The 17,863-nt window shown below is 32.9% G+C and overlaps 3 protein-coding genes across 5 annotated transcripts in view; all 3 read left to right on the top strand.

The window, feature by feature from the left end:
* Positions 1-1,427, top strand: part of LOC110642636 (protein ACCELERATED CELL DEATH 6) — a 31,277-nt gene extending 29,850 nt beyond the window's left edge. For all 3 annotated transcript variants that reach the window (XM_058131907.1, XM_058131908.1, XM_021794746.2), the window contains 2 exons: positions 76-506; positions 686-1,427. In XM_058131907.1, the coding sequence (XP_057987890.1) occupies positions 76-506; positions 686-1,348 (1,094 nt within the window). In that variant the 3' untranslated portion in view covers positions 1,349-1,427. The remainder of the gene's footprint in view (positions 1-75; positions 507-685) is intronic.
* Positions 1,428-11,847: 10,420 nt separating this feature from the next.
* On the top strand, positions 11,848-15,330 carry LOC110642637 (uncharacterized). The gene is made up of 8 exons (XM_021794748.2): positions 11,848-12,005; positions 12,208-12,549; positions 12,640-13,125; positions 13,282-13,437; positions 13,525-13,638; positions 13,722-13,769; positions 13,848-14,278; positions 14,590-15,330. Exons 2-8 carry the CDS (start codon positions 12,210-12,212, stop codon positions 15,250-15,252), a joined length of 2,238 nt encoding a protein of 745 aa, XP_021650440.2. The 5' UTR covers positions 11,848-12,005; positions 12,208-12,209; the 3' UTR covers positions 15,253-15,330.
* Positions 15,331-16,468: 1,138 nt separating this feature from the next.
* On the top strand, positions 16,469-17,532 carry LOC110642953 (zinc finger CCCH domain-containing protein 48-like). The gene is made up of 4 exons (XM_058133053.1): positions 16,469-16,781; positions 16,835-16,984; positions 17,110-17,231; positions 17,338-17,532. The coding sequence occupies exons 1-4, from the start codon at positions 16,469-16,471 to the stop codon at positions 17,530-17,532; spliced, it is 780 nt and encodes a 259-aa protein (XP_057989036.1).
* The last annotated feature ends 331 nt before the right edge of the window (positions 17,533-17,863 follow it).

Below are 17,863 nucleotides of genomic sequence, written 5' to 3'. Positions count from 1 at the left end.
TACTTAAATCAGTTTATATTGTATCAAACATCCATTATTGTATTGATCTTTTTTGAGTTTTTCATGTAATTGCAGTCCCTGAAAGCATAAAAGATATGAAGATGAGACATGCTCAAGCCTTGCACCTCCTCAAATTGCTATTCAAGGAAATACCATCAATAAGAAATGAAGAACTCAAGAATCTTAGGTTTAATCTAATAGTGTATGATGCAATTAAGAATGGTCTAGTTGAGTTTATCCAAGAGCTAATCACATCTAACCCTGAATTAGTATGGAGAGTTGATAACATGGGAAGAACACTATTTGCATATGCAATCCTACTTCGTCAAGAAAAAATCTTCAGCCTCATATATGGATTGGGTGAAAAGAGACGCACAATAATGACAAAAAGAGATGTATTTGGCAATAACTTCTTACATTTGGCAGCTAAGTTGCCTCCTGCTTTTCAACTTGATCGAGTTCCTGGCGCAGCACTGCAAATGCAAAAGGAATTACAATGGTTTAAGGTAATCTTTACATTTAACATTTTCCTACAAGCTTTTAAATTTAGAAATTAATGGCTATTTTGGTATTGCATGTTGAAGCTACTTTTTGAAAAGGCGTCCCTTTCAATGTTGAAAAAAGCGATTTAAAAACTATTATTTAGCTATTTTGAAATTCAAATATTTATTGTGTTTTACCCTAGGAAATAGAGAGCATGGTACCAACAAAGTTCAAGGAACGAACTAATGAAAATGGTCATACGCCTAATGCTTTATTCGCCAAGGAACATGCAGAGTTGATGAAAGAAGGTGAGAGATGGATGAAGAATACCACAGCTTCATGCATGGTTGTGGCTGCTCTTATTGCCACTGTTGTGTTCACAACAGCATTTACAGTTCCTGGTGGCACCAATAATGACACAGGCATTCCTATATTCTTGGGCTATGATGCATTCCTGATATTTATCATTACAAATGCCTTATCACTCTTCTTTTCCAATACTTCTGTATTAATATTCCTTGGTATCCTCACTTCACGTTATGCGGAAAAAGATTTCCTCAAATCGTTACCCCAAAAACTGATAATTGGCCTTTCCACTCTTTTCTTCTCTGTAGTAACCATGATGATAGCCTTTGGCTCAAGCATTTTTATTTTGCTCCAAAAACGATTGACTTGGATTGACATTCCACTCACTATTCTTTCCGCAGTGCCCATTGCTTTCTATATATTTTTTCAATTTCCACTCCTATTTCGGATAGTGATCAACACTCATAAACACAGCTTATTTGATAAGCCCAAAGAACAACTTGCAGAAGAAAATTTGTCTGAATTGGGTTTAGATTTAGCTGCTGATGAACAGAGTTGACTTGAACAGACTCGCTTATGTATTTTATTTGTTCTATGTGTAGTTTTGGCAATAATATGCTTACTTTCTCATTGTTTCACTTTCAATTCTTAGAGAATTCCTATAGAAATCTAATTTATTAACTAGTATGCCAGCCTCTCATTCTATTAAAAACAATTGAACACATAGCATTGTCCTTCGACTCAAATTGAGCTAAAGTAGCACAAAATATTGACTTGACTCAAGTCAGTTACGCCCCTAGTCACAGTTCACCCAAAGAACCTGAATTTTTTGAGCTGAACACATCAAGTTCTCAGGTTTAAATCAAATCAATTAACAGTCCTACTCATAGACAGAAAAACAAAATGGTTTAAGTTTACAAACCTTTACCCATTGTAACAGATCCTTAGCATTAGCATTTTTGTTGAAATGATCATGCACAGGCAGCAGAAAATTTCAATTACATAATTAGCCTTCCAAAAGTAAAAGACAGCATGGCATATTATCATACCACCAAGCAAATCTCTTCAAATCAAAACAAACACTAAAGAAAACTGCACAAGCAACATTAAATTATTTATTTGGTTGTAATATTAAATTAATGATATATATTAAATTATTTGGTTCAAATCAAAACTGCACAATAAAGAAAATATTTTTTTAATTATTTGGTTGTAATATTAAATTAATGATATATATTTATTTTATATATATTTTTCATGTATAAGTTATTTTATATGAAATAAACAGAGTCTTAAACTCAAAATTTCATTGCTCTGGATACCATTCCAGTACTCTGAGCTACAACTTATTTTATATTAATTTTAGTTGTAATTTACATCAAAATTATAATATATCTTATATTTTATCTTAAAAAAAAGTCCAGAAGTGGCTAAAATTATATATCTTATATTTTTGTTCTTAGCATGTTTTTAGATCACACAGGTGGCTATAATAATATATTTGTTTAATGTTCAAAATATTTTCATAGTATGAAATTCATTTTATCTTAAAGATTTCTTATTAAGTTATATTGTCTAGCTTGATTTAGTTCAGTGGCTAAAAATATATCACTTACCTATTGAGTTATTATAATTTTAATATTTACATAATTCTATCTATTTACAGAAAAATTAAAATGTTTTATCTATTAAAATTAGAAAAAAAGATCTAATAAGCTTTTGTAATTTCAATTAAGGTAACTCTAAAATCAAGTTTTGGATCAAATAAATTTTTGTACTTTTTAATCTAGGAAACTTGATTTTTTGTAACAAATATTATTTTTCTAACAAATATTAAATAATTTTCGTTCACTATGTTTTCCAATTTTTTTAAAATTTATTTTAAATAAAACTAATAAATGATTTTTAATATTTAAAATTAAGAAAAAAATAATATTTTATTATTAAAAATAATATTTTATCAAATATTTATTTATTTGATTTTTTTAGAAAATATATGAATTTATTTAATTTTAAATTTATTTAACTTTCTAGTGAAAATACAGAGGCTTATTTTAACTTTTTTTCTTATTAAAATTACACAATCTTTTATTCTTTCCGTCACATCAAAAACAAAGCTCAAGCTAGCCTCCTAAACGAACCACCTCTCACATCCTGTCAGATCAAGCGGAGAATATTAGCAACTCTTTTATAGATTAAAATAATAATAATAACAATAATTTTACATGGCCCATAACTTTTTTATTGCATGATTCACAATTTAAATTAATTGAAGAAAATGAAATGACATTCTTCGATTATAATGTCTATTAAAATAGGAATATATTAGAAAATTAATAAATTAAACTAGATTTTATTAAACTTGTAACAACCCAAAATTTTTAAAATTATAAATAAAATAAAATAAAATATTATGTTATTAATATTATAGGATTTATTTGAATTGATTTTTAAAAAAAATAATAAAGGAAGATAATAATAATAATAATAAATTGATAATAAATAAATAAATTGAAGTTAATTTATTAAATGAGAATAAAATAATTAAATTTTCCTAGATTATATTTATTTTTATCGTTACTAGAGTTTTATTAAACTTTAACATAATAAAATAATTTTGGACCTAATTGTAAACCTCTAAGAAGTTGAGGGACTAATAGTGTAATTAGAAGTTAAAAAAAAAAGACCCAAAAACGCTGCGCAGGACACCCCCCCCCCCCCCAAGCTCTCCTTCTCTCTCTCCCCGACTCCCTCTTTCTCCCTCCCTTTTTCCTTCATTTCCGGCCACCACTCACGTCAACCATCACCGACCAAGGTTCCAACTGCCTCCCTCAGCTGCTCCAGCACCGATCGACCCTTCCCCATCTGTTATGAATGCCGGCATAGCCTTCCACCGCTGCGAGAAAGGAGGAAGAGAGAGGTGGGCGCTTGTGCGAGGCCGCGACTTCCAAGCTTCGCCCCGATGTCGTCCGGTGGTTATTTCTGACAAGGCAGGGCCCATTCAACTCCTGGTACAGCAAGCTTCAAAACCCAACCAGCCTTGCCTCCAATGGTGGCCGGAGAGAGGAGAACCGGCGAGGAAAAGTTGAGAGAAAATAAAAATGGGTTTCGCCGGTTTCGGGCCACTTTTCCGGCGATCCGACCATTGGATTGGAAATTCGAGACCACCGATGGACTCAGGGCAGTGAAATCTTCGAGATAGTATCGGCCCCACTTCGATCGGACACCGTTTGAAAAAGGCAATAATCGGGCGGTCCAGATCGCTTGGTGAAATTTTTGAACTTTTTCGATTCCCAAAATTTAAAAATAATTTTATGATAATTATTAATAAAATTTAGACTTAATTTAGGTGCAATTGGATCGAGGATAGCTCACCGACGCCGGGACTGCATTTTCAACCAGAGCCGGCTGACCAATGGCCCGTCTTAGAACGTGGTCGGTATTATAGTTAATCCTAGCATTTTCAAACGTTCTGGACAAGTTCCAGGTGTCAAATTAGCATAGGTAAACCTGAACTCTAAGTTGCTCATTTCCGGCTAATACTGATTTAAAATAAAAAATATATAAAATATTCATGGGTGATTAGAAAATTACAATTCCTTTTGCGATAGCTTTATAACTTTATTAAGAACCGCAGGACAAAATTTTAGAACTTTTAGAGCTTGTTTGAATGAATTTTTACAAAATATCAATCATAGGGACTAAAACGTAATTTTTTAAATTTATGACTATTGTCTGATTTGAAGGGCCCAAGAGGGGCCATATGATGTTGATGAGATGTGATTGTGGAAATTGAGAATTTAGAAGTATTATTTGAGCCTTTTTGCAGATTGGGTAGGTCCTAGGTATAGGAGGAATTCTGCCGGATTTTCGACACGACTTAGAGCATCTTTGGTTTTTTCTAAACTTGTATTGAGTCAAAAATATTAAACAATTGTAATGAAATTATCAAGTGAGCCGGGACAGCCTTCCTCCTCCGCCCAGCTGCTGCAGTGATCTCGGTTAAAGTCTGTGAGTAAAATATTAATTTTAATTATAATTTCGATATTATTATATGTTTAAGCATGCCCATACATCACTTATAAATATATATCTATGTAGTTAAATGCTAGGCATAATTTATATTGCATTCTTAATTGATGAAGTGCTATGGATATTGTTTGTGGTAATTTGGAGCAGTGTGCGTGCGTTGGCGTGCGTGTGGTATGGTATTGGATATGGACAGGACGGGTAGACACGGCTTGAGAGATACTCGCTGAGACCCGGTCCTTTATGAATAAGTCGGGGTAGACAAGGCTTGAGAGACACTCGCTGGGACCCCGCATTTGGTTTATTAAGCGAAAGTCCGGCTTGAGAGACACTCGCTGGTAAAGGTTGGATTAAGAGAGCTGTATAGGGGATCAGCTCCCATATATGTACTGTTTGAACAGTGTTGAGTGTGTGAGTGCTCCAAATTGCCTTTTTACTGTTATGATGTGATTTGTATGAAATTTATAATGATATTGCATTCCATTCCTTAGAATGCATTAGCTTTAGATAGCTATAGAAATTGTGGTTAAAATTAGTATTTTACTCTCTAAGTCGAACACTCACTCCTGTTCACCCTATTTTTCCAGGCTACAGGAAGAGACCTTTTTCAGAATAACCTGCTTCTTTCCTCGCAGGTTTAATATCAATTATATATTTGTTTCATTATTTTCAAAATTTGAAATCTAGAGCTCCAAATGTGTTGTAGTAGTATGGGCCCTATTAGGAATTCTGTCAATTTAAATTTTTGATATTAATAAATGAAAATTTTTATGACATATAAATAATTTGTAAATGATGTAATAGGGTTGAGCTGGGCTCCCCTAATTTTAATTTTTAATAATTATTGGATTAAGTTGGCCCGAAATAAAATTATAATAGTTTAATTTAAATTATTTTATGTGCATGTTGGGCCTAATTTGTTGGCCTGGTTATGGATTTGGAAACAGTAAGGCTTACTATGAGCCTTGGGGGCTTTATGCCGGCCTAGGTCCTAGAGCCAGTCTGACCCATAGGTTGGGTCGTGACAAAACTCAAATTAAAGTCTCATGGTAACATACTCCATGGCTTCAACTATCTCCCTATTGAATTGCGAAACTATTCACACATAACTAAGAACATTAAACATAAATAAATTAACAAAAAAAGAGATAAAAGCATGTTGCCTCTTTTAGAAGTAATTTGAACAACTTAATCTGATATTGATGATGATGCTGCACACTTCAAAAGGATGTAAAAGCGCTCCATAAACCAAAAGAAGAAGAAGAAGAAATCATATTAGCAACTAGAACAACCAGCCGATATCTTTGAATGCACAAAGAGGGAATTTGGTAACTATGAGTAGAAGAGAATTGAATTCTTGAGATCTATATTTTGGGCCTTTTTTATAGAAAAAAATAAGTTAACTAAGACTCTAGATCGAATTTAAAAGTGCTAGTTGTATTCTGACTTAAAACTCTTTCAAGAATCCTAGTTAAAGTAGGAAAATAAGCTAAAAATTACTCTCCTTGTATAGATCTACCACTTGAACGACCTTGGGGACCCACACACCTCTATTTTATTTATTTTGGGCCTTAAATAAAATAATTAAACTCACCAATTAATGTCCTAACTCTTGGTCTAATATAACTAACCATAAAGAGCCCAAATACACTCAACATGTGACCCTCAATATAATCTGGCCCAATTGGTCTCGTTTTTCATATATCACCTCAAAATGTATCAACTTCAAAATATATCAACTAAGGTCCGTATAAGCCCACAAGGTTAGATTCACATTCTAAATAGTGGATCACATACAAGCTCCATTGTTGTTTAAAGAAATTCAACATGAATTGATGTCCAAATCTGTTCGTTTTTCACTATCAACCTCCAAATACCATAAATAAGATACCTCTATATCCATTTTGTCATTGACTAAGTCCTTATTAAAATTGTAGCTCCTTTTGCCTTAAAATGCTTGATGTGTATTTTGCTTCTTTTTGTGCTCAATTTCCCTCTTTATACTTCATAAGCTCTTACATGCTCTTGTAAACACCCAATAGCATAAAAATAAGCATTAACAAACTAATTGAATAAGAAACAAACTCAAAAGACTAAGTATGCAATGATAAATATAAGACATTTTTAGCAATCATCAATTGTCTAGCTTGATTTAATTCAATAGCTAAAAATATATAACTCATCTATTAAATCCAATGATCAAGCGAGTTTGGACTTTTCAATCCCCAATCTCTTAAAAAAAAGTTATATTTAAAAATTTAGTTGGAATTGATATTTCAAGTTGAATACGATAAAAGTTATGCTTTATGTAACACCCCAAAATTTTAAATTTTATGAGCATTTTTGGTATTTTAATTTTATTTAAATTTTAGGAATTTTTTTGAGATTTTTCGGATTTTAAAAATCGGATTCGATTTTCCGAAAATATAAACTTTGATGATTTTTAAAAATTAATTTAAAGACCACGTGGCAAAACTAAAAATATATTTGGAGTCTAAATATTTTTCTGAGTTTTCTGAAATTTTTTCAGAATTTTTGGACCTCGTTTTCGGTCCCGAGGCAGAGTAAAAATTCAAAATTTTGTATCTTGAATCGGACCGGCCGAATCGAACCGGTCGAATCGGACTGACCTTTTCTTTTTCTTCCTTCTTCCTCCCCCACGCATCGACCTCCTCCCCTTCTCTCTCTCTTTTCTCTCTCCTCCCTCCTCCCCTTGCCGCGCCGCCACCACCTCCCTGCCTCAGCTCACGGCCGCCTCCCGGCCGCCACCCCAAACGGCCGGAAAACGCGCGAGAACGTCCTCCCCTGCGCGCGCGACTTTTCGACTTTCCCGGCCAAAATCCGGCCGATCCGGCCACCAATCGGACCGGGTCTTGTGTCTAAACTCATCTACTCGACGAGAGCTTTCCATAGACACCAAGAACACCGAAATCCATCGAGCGGTTTGTCCAATTTTTGCCGGGAAGTTTTAGCCCATTTTGACTTTTGGGCTAGATTTCTCACAAACCGTAGACCCCACGAGAAAACCGAGAGTACCAGAGCGCTCCACTCGTCGAGAGCTTCGCGGCGACATAAATTTCGAATTTTTCCGACACCGCTTTTTCTGGGTCCACTAACCGCAGTGTTTTTCCGAGCATTTAATGAGCTTAGAAAATTTTGAAAAAATTTATGTACTAACCCCCGTGTTATGGGCTTCGTGTAGGTATCCTCAATTCGCGGAAATTCGACAGTTGACCGGGTCTGTGAATTTCCGGCCAGATGCACTGCACGAAAAGTCTCCGAATTGGATCGAGGTTTTGGCTATCCCCCCATTGTCAGACGTCCCGAGCGCGTCCCCGAAGTCGGAATCGGCAAAGGTAAACCCGAACCTTACTTTTTCGTAATTTTCTAGTGCTTAAATAGGATTAAAAATCCATAAAATATTCGTGGTAGTTTAGAAAATTATGATTCTTTTTGCAATAGTTTAGTAATATTACTAAGGACCGCGGGACAAAGTTTTATAATTTTTAGAGCTTATTTGGACAGTTTTTGCAAAAATGATCAATTATAAGGATTAAATTGAAATTTTACATATTGTGATAGATGATTGATTTGATGGGCCCAGGAGGGGCTGTGTGATATGATTGAGCTGTGGATATATGGATTGTAAATATAGAAGTGTGTTTTGAGCCATTTTGCAGGTTGGGTAGGTCCTAGGTATAGGGGAGACTCTGCCGGATTTTCGGCACGACTTAGGACGTATTGGTCTTTTTATTTGTTTGTATTGAGTTAAATTTATTAAATGATTGTAATAAAATTGTCAGGTGAGCCGGGACAGCCTTCTTCCTCCGTCCAATCGCCTCAGTGACCACCGTCAAGTCTGTGAGTAAAATATTAATTTTAATTGTAATTTCGCTATTATTATATGTTCAAGCATGCCCATGCATCACTTATATGCATATATTTATGTAGTTAAACTCTAGGCACGATTTATGTTGCATTGATAACTGTTAAAGTGCCATGATGTTGTTGTAGTAATTTGGAGCAGTGTGCGTGCGTTGGTGTGCATGTGATGTGGTGTGGACTATGGACAGGACGGGTAGTCACGGCTTGAGTTCTTCGCTGGGACCCGATCCTTCGAGGGGTAGTCACGGCTTGAGTTCTTCGCTGGGACCCTCGATTTGGTTTATTAAGCGAAAGTCCGGCATGAGTTCTTCGCTGGCACCAGGTTGGATTTAAGAGAGCTGTATAGGGGATCAGCTCCCATATATTATGATTGATGCTACAGGGTGCGTGAGTGCTCCAAATTACCTTTTTGATGTTATGATGTGAAAATGTTGTTACTGTTGCATTTCACTCCACAGGTTGCATTAGTACTAGATAGTTATAGTCATTATGGTTAAAATTGATATTTTACTCTCTGAGTCGAACGCTCACTCCTGTTCAAAAATTTTTACAGGCCACAGGATGATATTTTTTGAGGTTAACCTGCTTTCTCCCTCGCAGGTCGATTACTAATGTTTGTATAAACTGGTTAAATCTTAGAATTTCCGCATTTGTTAGAAATGTTTATTTGATTTGGGTCTGTAACCTAAATTATTATTTTGGACCTGTAAACTTAATATTCTATGCATGTTTGATGGATTGGATGAGAGAGCTGAGCTCCCATTTATTTTTATGCTGATGAGTATGTGGAGGGTGAGCTGAGCTCCCCAAGTGAGTATTTATTGTGTTTACAGGTCGGGTGAGTCGAAAACTCCCCGTTGGAAAGTCCATTTTATGGCCGGACTCTGTCCGTTTGTTTTCTTGAATTTGGGCCCAAATGGGCCTTAGAGTTGGGTTAATGAACAGTTAGGCTTACTACGGGCCTTGGGGGCTTTAGGCTGGCCCAGGTCCTAGTGCCGGTCCGGCCCATAGGTTGGGTCGTGACACTTTACATCATTTTTAAACTCAATCTGATTATTGAATCATTAAAAATATAGGATTAAGGTATAAAATTCGAAGGAATTGAATTGAAGTTTAATCAATATACTATCAAATAAATTACAAGTCATTTTCTCAAAATTGTCAAAAATTTTAGAGTAACTTGTTATTTTTCCTTTATTTTTCTCCTTTTACTTTTTTTATTTACATGATGACTATTTTTTCTTCATATTTTTTTAAAATCTCAATTTGCCACTATATAGTCTAAACTTTTATTTTTTGAATAATAATAATAAATAATGTGATCATCATTATAAAATAAAAAAAAATTGCTTAACTCAACCATTTTCTTCTAAAATTGTGTAAATAAAAATTATTATATTATGTAATATAATATTTACCCTTAAGATTTTCTATAAATTATGAAAAAATTATAATAAAATTATTTTAATTTCATAATTTTAAATATATTCCATCACATTCACGCATATTTAATGGATTTACAAATTATGAAGATGCGTAATATATTTTTAGTATTATATAGATATGTTAGTACAATTATTTTTAAGAATTTAGAACATGATATGATACATAATTTTAATTAAAAATATATTTATTATTATATTTAAATATATAATATATAATTATTATTTAAATATAAAATTTGAATGAATGAACTATCTCGTTAATAGTATAAAATTTGATGGATCTAATTGTTTATTACATTTTAATCCTTAGATTTTAAGAAATTAATTATTTAATGTTTAAATTTTACATTATATTACACTTTAATCCCTAAATTTTAAAAATTAATTATTTAATTCTTTTAATTTTAGTATATAAAATAATTTAATCCCTCTAATTTTAATATTTAGATAATTTCATTCATTTACAGAAAAACTAAATTATTTTATATATTAAAATTGGAAAAAAAAAACAAATAGCCCCTATAATTTCAATTAAGGTAAGTCTAAAATTAAGTTTTGAATCAAATAAACTTTTATACTTTTTAATTAAGGCCAAATAAATTCACACCTAATAAAATATTATTTTTCTAATAATAATTTTTTTCTATTTTTTATAATAAAGTTTTAGAAATAATAATTTTAATATTAAATAATTTTCGTTCACTATGTTTTTCAATTTTTTTTAAATTTTATTTTAAATAAAATTAATAAATGATTTTTAAAATTTAAAATTAAGAAAAAAATAATATTTTATTATTAAAAATAATATTTTATCGAATATTAATTTATTTAACTTTTTTAAAATATATATAAATTTATTTGATTTAAAATTTAATTTTAAATTTATTTAACACTCCACTGAAAATACACAGACTTCTTTGAACTTTTTTCTTATTAAAATTACATGATCTTTTATTCTTCCCGTCATATCAAGAACAAAGCTCAAGCTAGCCTCCTAGAGGAAACACCTCCTCACATCTTGTGAGATAACGTGGAGAATGTTGGCAACTCTTTTATAGATTTAAAAAACATAATAATAATAATAATAATAATAATAATAATAATAATAATAATAATAATAATTTTACATAGCCCATAACTTTTTTATTGCATGATTGACAATTTAAATTAATTGAAGAAAATGAAATGAAATTCTTCTATTGTAATGTATATTAAAATAGGAGTATATTAGAAAATTAATAAATTAAATACTTAAAAAAAAAACAAAAGTGAAATGCAATTTAAGAAAAGTGAAAAAGAAAAGTTAAGACTATATGAAAAAACAGGTCCTAAATGAATGGAAAGAATGGAAGAATAGGTTCTATTCTTTCCATTAATGGATGATTAATAGGTTGTAATTTATCATCAAACTTTCTACCTTTCACATATATGTGAAAGAATAAGTTCTAAATTAAAGGAAAGAATAGGTTCTCTCTTCATCAAATTCTTCCATAAATCTCTTATCTCAAAAAATAATCTTTTTCATCAAAATTTCTCCCATTCATATGAAGAGATAGAAATGAAAGAATTTGTAAAAGCATAGGTTCTCTTCATTAAATTTTTTCATATCCTCTTTCTTTATCTCAAAAATAAATAATCTTTCTTCATCAAACATTCTCCCTTTCATATTGCAAGCTTATATATATACTTTGTTCACAAGTTATAGAAAAGGGAAAAGCATCAATAAAAGTAATGTCTATTATCCATGAATAGTTAAGACCTACATTTGTATATAAATATATGAGCTTTCTTAATTCATTGTATCCAAAGGCATTTACCTGAAAGCTTAGAACAACTTTTTAGTCATCTACATATTTGGTAAGATAAGTTCTATTCTTAATTTAGTATTTGGTATTTTCCTTAGTTGTAATTAGCATTTTTATTTCATGTTAAGGATTCATTGATTTATGGAAAGACATAATTAGAACAATGCTGACTTTTGTACTTGATTGCCTATTAGCATTTTAGACATTTTTACAGGAAAAGAAAATAACTATATATTTGAATTTTGACCTAGTAGCAATGGCAACAGCAACTGCAAGTGGATTTGCTAACTTTGTCAGTGAAAAGCGAACAGAAGCTAATTTTGAAAAGTGGAAGGAATGCATGAAACACTACTTGATTGGTCAAGACTTGGGGAGTGTAGTGTTTGGGAAGGAAGAAAAACCCCAAGAAAATGATCCCAACTACAAGGATTGGATCAAGAAGAATTCTATGGCTTTACATGTTATTGAAAGTTCTTGCGAGCAAGACACCATTTCAAATTTGATGAGCAAGTACCCAGATGAAGTTGATTCGGCCAAATTTGTCTGGAAGCACTTGGCTGAAAAGCCCTCCATGGTTAAGCACTACAAGGAAGAAGGTACTTATTTATCTAAATTTTGACAAATTTTCAGTATGATAATCAACATATATTTGTTATGTGTGTGTGTATGTTTGTGTGTTATTGTAGAAACATCAAGCATCCTTCAATACAGAACCCTATACAAGGCTATAGAAAAGAGAAATTGGGAAACAACTAAAGATTGGCTATCAAGGAATCCTAATGATATAAGGACAAAGATATCATTGATGGGTGTTAATGCTCTTCAAGTAGCTGTTTTGGCTGGAGAATTGAAGATTGTAGAAGAGTTGGTGAAGTTAATGTCAGAAGAAGACTTGGAAATGACATCAAATTATGGTAATACAGCTTTCACTCTTGCAGCCTTGAATGGAAGGATAGATATGATGTCGATCATGTTGGCAAAGAATAAAAAATTGGTTGCTAAAGGAAATGATTATGATGGTTGTCTTCCAATTGTCACGGCTTCTTTATATGGCCGAAGAGAAGTTATACATTATCTTCTTCAGCAAACTCCCATTCAGCTTCTCAGTCCACAATGTGGTGGTAAGAATGGTGCCACACTTCTAAATTGCTTGATCAGTGATGGGCTTTATGGTATGCCATTCTCTTCTTTTCTTGCTTAAAAATATTTATCAAATGTAAACCTTTTTAATACTCTCTTTTAGTATCTCCTAAGCTATTTAATTGGCTTTATGTTTGTTATTTCTTTGATATCCCAATTTATAATTGTTTTATAATTTGTCACTAAAGATGAAGCACTGTGTCTACTGAAGAAAGAGGGGTACCGACAACTCGGTTTTATGGAGGATTTTAATAGAAATTGTGCTATAAAATTGCTAGCTAAGAAAAGTTCTGCATTTCTAAGTGGAAGTAATCTTGGATTTTGGAACCGATGGTTATACTCATGTAAGTACAACATAATTATATTCATTATAAACATTGAAGATAATTGCATTCAAGCAGCTAAAATGAAATTATAAATTGACATGAAAGGTGTTCCAAACTTCTATCAAGATGATATTAGTCCACCAGAGCCCCGTGATGAGGAGAATGACCAAATTCCTTGCAATCAAGATTCAGGTGATGGCAGAAGCACAAGAAAACAAGGTATATGCTAAATTTTTTTCATGTTAGTGATCTAATTATTCTTGCAAATCATGCATTAAGCAAATATGATCTTTTTATTGCAGTTGTCAACCTTGCACATGGGCTTCTTTGGAGAGTCTTAAAACATCTTGGTAAGTAACATCAACTACTTAAATCTATCAAACATTCATTATTGTGTTGATCTTAATGAGTTTTTCATGTAATTGTAGTCCCTGAAAGCATAAAAGATATGAAGATGAGACATGCTCAAGCCTTGCACCTACTCAAATTGCTATTCAAGGAAATACCAACATTGAAAAATGAAGAACTCAGGAATCTTAGGTTTAATCTAATAGTGTATGATGCAATTAAGAATGATCTAGTTGAGTTTATCGAGGAGCTGATCACATCTAACCCTGAATTAGTATGGAGAGTTGATAACAAGGGAAGAACACTATTTGCATATGCAATTCTACTTCGTCAAGAAAAAATCTTTAGCCTTATATATGAATTGGGTGAAAAGAGACGCACAATAACGACAAAAAGGGATGTATTTGGCAATAACTTCTTACATTTGGCTGCTAAGTTATCCCCTGCCTCTCAACTTGATCGAGTTCCTGGCACAGCTCTGCAAATGCAGAAGGAATTACAATGGTTTAAGGTAATGTTACATCTAACATTTTCCTGCAAGCTTTTGAATTTAGAAATTAATGGCCAGTTTGGCATTGCATGTTGAAGCTACTTTTTGAAAAAACATCCCATTCCATGTTTAAAAAAAGCAATTTAAAAACCTATTATTTAGCTATTTTGAAATTCTTATAACTAAAGCATATTAAATTTAACTTAAAAACTGGTAATTAACATATTTAAGATAATTTTTTTTTTTTGAACAGCAGCTCAAATAGCAATATCAAATTAGCCCTAAATTAATATGATTAAAAACATAAAAATATTTATTGTGTTTTATTGTAGGAAATAGAGAGTATGGTACCATCAAAGTTCAAGGAACGAACTAATGAAAATGGTCATACGCCTAGTGCTTTATTCACCAAGGAACATGCAGAGTTGATGAAAGAAGGTGAGAGATGGATGAAAAATACGACAGCTTCTTGTATGGTTGTGGCTGCTCTTATTGCCACTGTTGTGTTTACAACAGCATTTACAGTTCCTGGTGGCACCAATGATAAAACAGGCATTCCTATATTCTTAGGCTATGATGCATTTCTAATATTTATCATTACAAATGCATTATCACTCTTCTTTTCTACTACTTCTGTGCTAATATTCCTTGGTATCCTCACTTCACGTTTTGCAGAGAAAGATTTCCTCAAGTCCTTACCTAGAAAACTGATAATTGGTCTTTCCACTCTTTTCTTCTCTGTAGTAACCATGATGATAGCCTTCGGCTCTAGCATCTTTATTCTGCTCCAAAAACGATTGTCTTGGATTGACATTCCAATCACTATTCTTTCCGCAATTCCCATTGCTTTCTTTATATTTTTTCAATTTCCACTCCTATTTCGGATAGTGATTAACACACATAAACACAGCTTATTTGACAGAACAAAAGAACAACATGTACAAGCAAATTTGTCTGAGCTGGGTTTAGATTCAGCTGCTGATGAACAGAACTAACTTGAACTGACTTGCTTATGTATATATTTGTTCTATATATAGCTTTGGTAATAATATGCTTACTTTCTCATTGTTTCACTTTCAATTCTCAAAGAATTCCTATAGAAATGTAATTTGTGAAAATTCTGTATTATAGTTTCAACAATTTCGAGCAAGTGATTATCAGTTCTACTTTCTGGCAAATAATCTTCACCTAATCAAATGAGTTCAAAGTTCTCTTCCAACTCCAGGAATCAAACAACAGCAATAAATTCATCTGCAACTTAACAAGACTAAAAACAGATAGCACCTATTAAAGTTTTAAACCAAAGTGCTTAATCCAAGGTAGTTTTGTTGCTAGAAAAATCAAGGACACAAAAAGATGAGGAGGCTTGTAATTACCAAATGTAATGCTGATAAAAGTAACAACTTAAGGTCTCCCCAAACCTTAAAAAACTTGCACAATTTGACAAGGATCCCTCATTTAGATGTATACAATTAATCACGGCAAATGAATCCTAACCTAAAAGAGAAATAAATCAAAGCAAAAGGCGTAATGCAAATATTTTCGAGGTTTTATATTCACGTGCATTGCAGCATTGCAGACATATTTGCTTAGCGCATAGATATATCTGCATTGCTAATATCAAATTCTAAAAAAATAGCTTAAAAGTTAAAACACATATCTAAATTTGCTCAAGTTTGATAAATTAGCAATTAACATCTAAATGAATGCCAAATATAAATTCAAGTTCTATATCAGCATATGTAATCAAACCCAAAGTGAGCTCCTTTGCAAGACAACCCAGTGCAGCTAACATGCACACACTCTTCCACATCATCGTGTTACTCTGTAACCCTCCATATTGAAAAACACGAAAACCAATTTTATACATGACAGGGGAAGTTAAACAAAGACAAAAGGGAATATCAGTAAAAAATTTATTAACTAGTATGTCTGCCCCTCATTCTATTAAAAACAATTGAACGCATAGCATCAGACATTGACTCAAATTAAAAAATATTTAAATTAAATTAAAAATTATATGTAATATTACTTCTTAATTATCTATCTATTTTTAAATTACGTTTTGATGAAGTGAAAATTATATTATCTTAATAATTTTTAAAAATATTAAGATTATCCTATTTTAACAATTATGGAACTCAATAATATATCTTTATTACGTTTTGATCATTCCTTAGTTTGCTATCCTTGTCTGCTGTGGATATCTCGATGAAAGCTATCAACCCCCAAAAACCATTTTACTCAGATACACAACAAACCTCTAATAACTTTTCAATCCAAGATCAACGCAGGAAGCGCTTACAAAGGATTTGCAAGTTTTGGGTAAAGGATAGATGTGCTTATGGGGATAACTGTAGGTTTCTTCATTCTTGGTTCCAATCTGGTAATGGGTTTTCGATGCTGCCAAGGCTTGAAGGGCACAAGAGATCTGTGGTCGGTGTTGCCTTTCCTTCAGGGCCTGACAAGCTTATACTGGCAGTAGAGGTGGAACTGTCAGGATTTGGGATTACTACTCTGGAAAGTGTGACCATGTCATCAATCTTGGTTTTGAAATTGGGTCTTTAAACTGTAAAGGCTCGTGGGTATTCATTGGATTGCCAAATTTAGTTCGGGTCTGGAATTTAAGCTCAGAGGGTAACAAAGAGTTCTCTTTGGATGGTCCAATTGGTCAAGTCTATGCCTTGGCAGTGTACAAGGATTTGCTTTTTGCCGGGACCGCTAATGGTGATATTTTGGTGTGGAGAGGGAGCTTTGAAGCTAACCCATTTGCAAGGGTGGCAACTTTGAGAGGCACAAAAAGGCAGCTGTCTGTTTAAATGTTGGTTCTGGTGTTAATTCTTTGTATTCAGGCTCTATGGACAATACAGTGAAGGTTTGGGATTTGGAGACTGCAGTGCAAGCAAACTCTAAATGGTCACAGGGATGTGGTGATGTCACTTCTGAGTTGGGATCAGTGCTTACTGACATGCTCGTTAGACCATACAGTGAAGTTCTGGGTTGCCAGGAAAGGAGGCAAATTGGAACTAGCGGAAACACATGAAGAGAAGTCTGGGATTCTGAAAGTTTTTGGTATGCAGGATGCAAAAGGGAAGCCTATTGTGTTTTGTTCCTGCAATGATAACTGTGTTCGTCTGTTTGAATTGAATTCATTCACTGAGATGGATAGGATTTTTGCAGAACAGGAGGTTAGAGAAATTCAGAGGGGTCCTAATGGCCTATTTTTCACAGGTGATGCAGCTGGAGTGGTTACCGTTTGGATGTGGCACGCATAAACAAGTAAATAGCTAGATGAACAAAAACAAAAAGATTATGTATAAAACAATTGCCTTTGAGGGTGAAACTGAAATGTAAATGCGATATATATTCTAATCAATTTATTTTGAGTGATCATGATCTTTTGTAATTATGCGTCGAATTCAATATTTGAGTCATTCATACATTGGAATTTCAAGGGCTACTGATGCTTGTGGCTGCAAAATCATATCTCTCTGTCTATTCTCTATCTCTCTATCTCTCTCTCTCTCTCTCTCTCTCTCTCCATTTCAATCTTGGTGGGTAAGATTATTACAAAAGGGCCATGACATGATAATAGCCATCAGTTGG

The sequence above is a fragment of the Hevea brasiliensis genome, chromosome 13 (genome assembly GCF_030052815.1).
Source record: "Hevea brasiliensis isolate MT/VB/25A 57/8 chromosome 13, ASM3005281v1, whole genome shotgun sequence".
In the NCBI taxonomy this organism is placed as follows: Eukaryota; Viridiplantae; Streptophyta; class Magnoliopsida; order Malpighiales; family Euphorbiaceae; genus Hevea; species Hevea brasiliensis.
The sequence above is the reverse complement of the archived record's forward strand: the minus strand, read 5'-3'. Positions and strand labels throughout refer to the sequence as shown.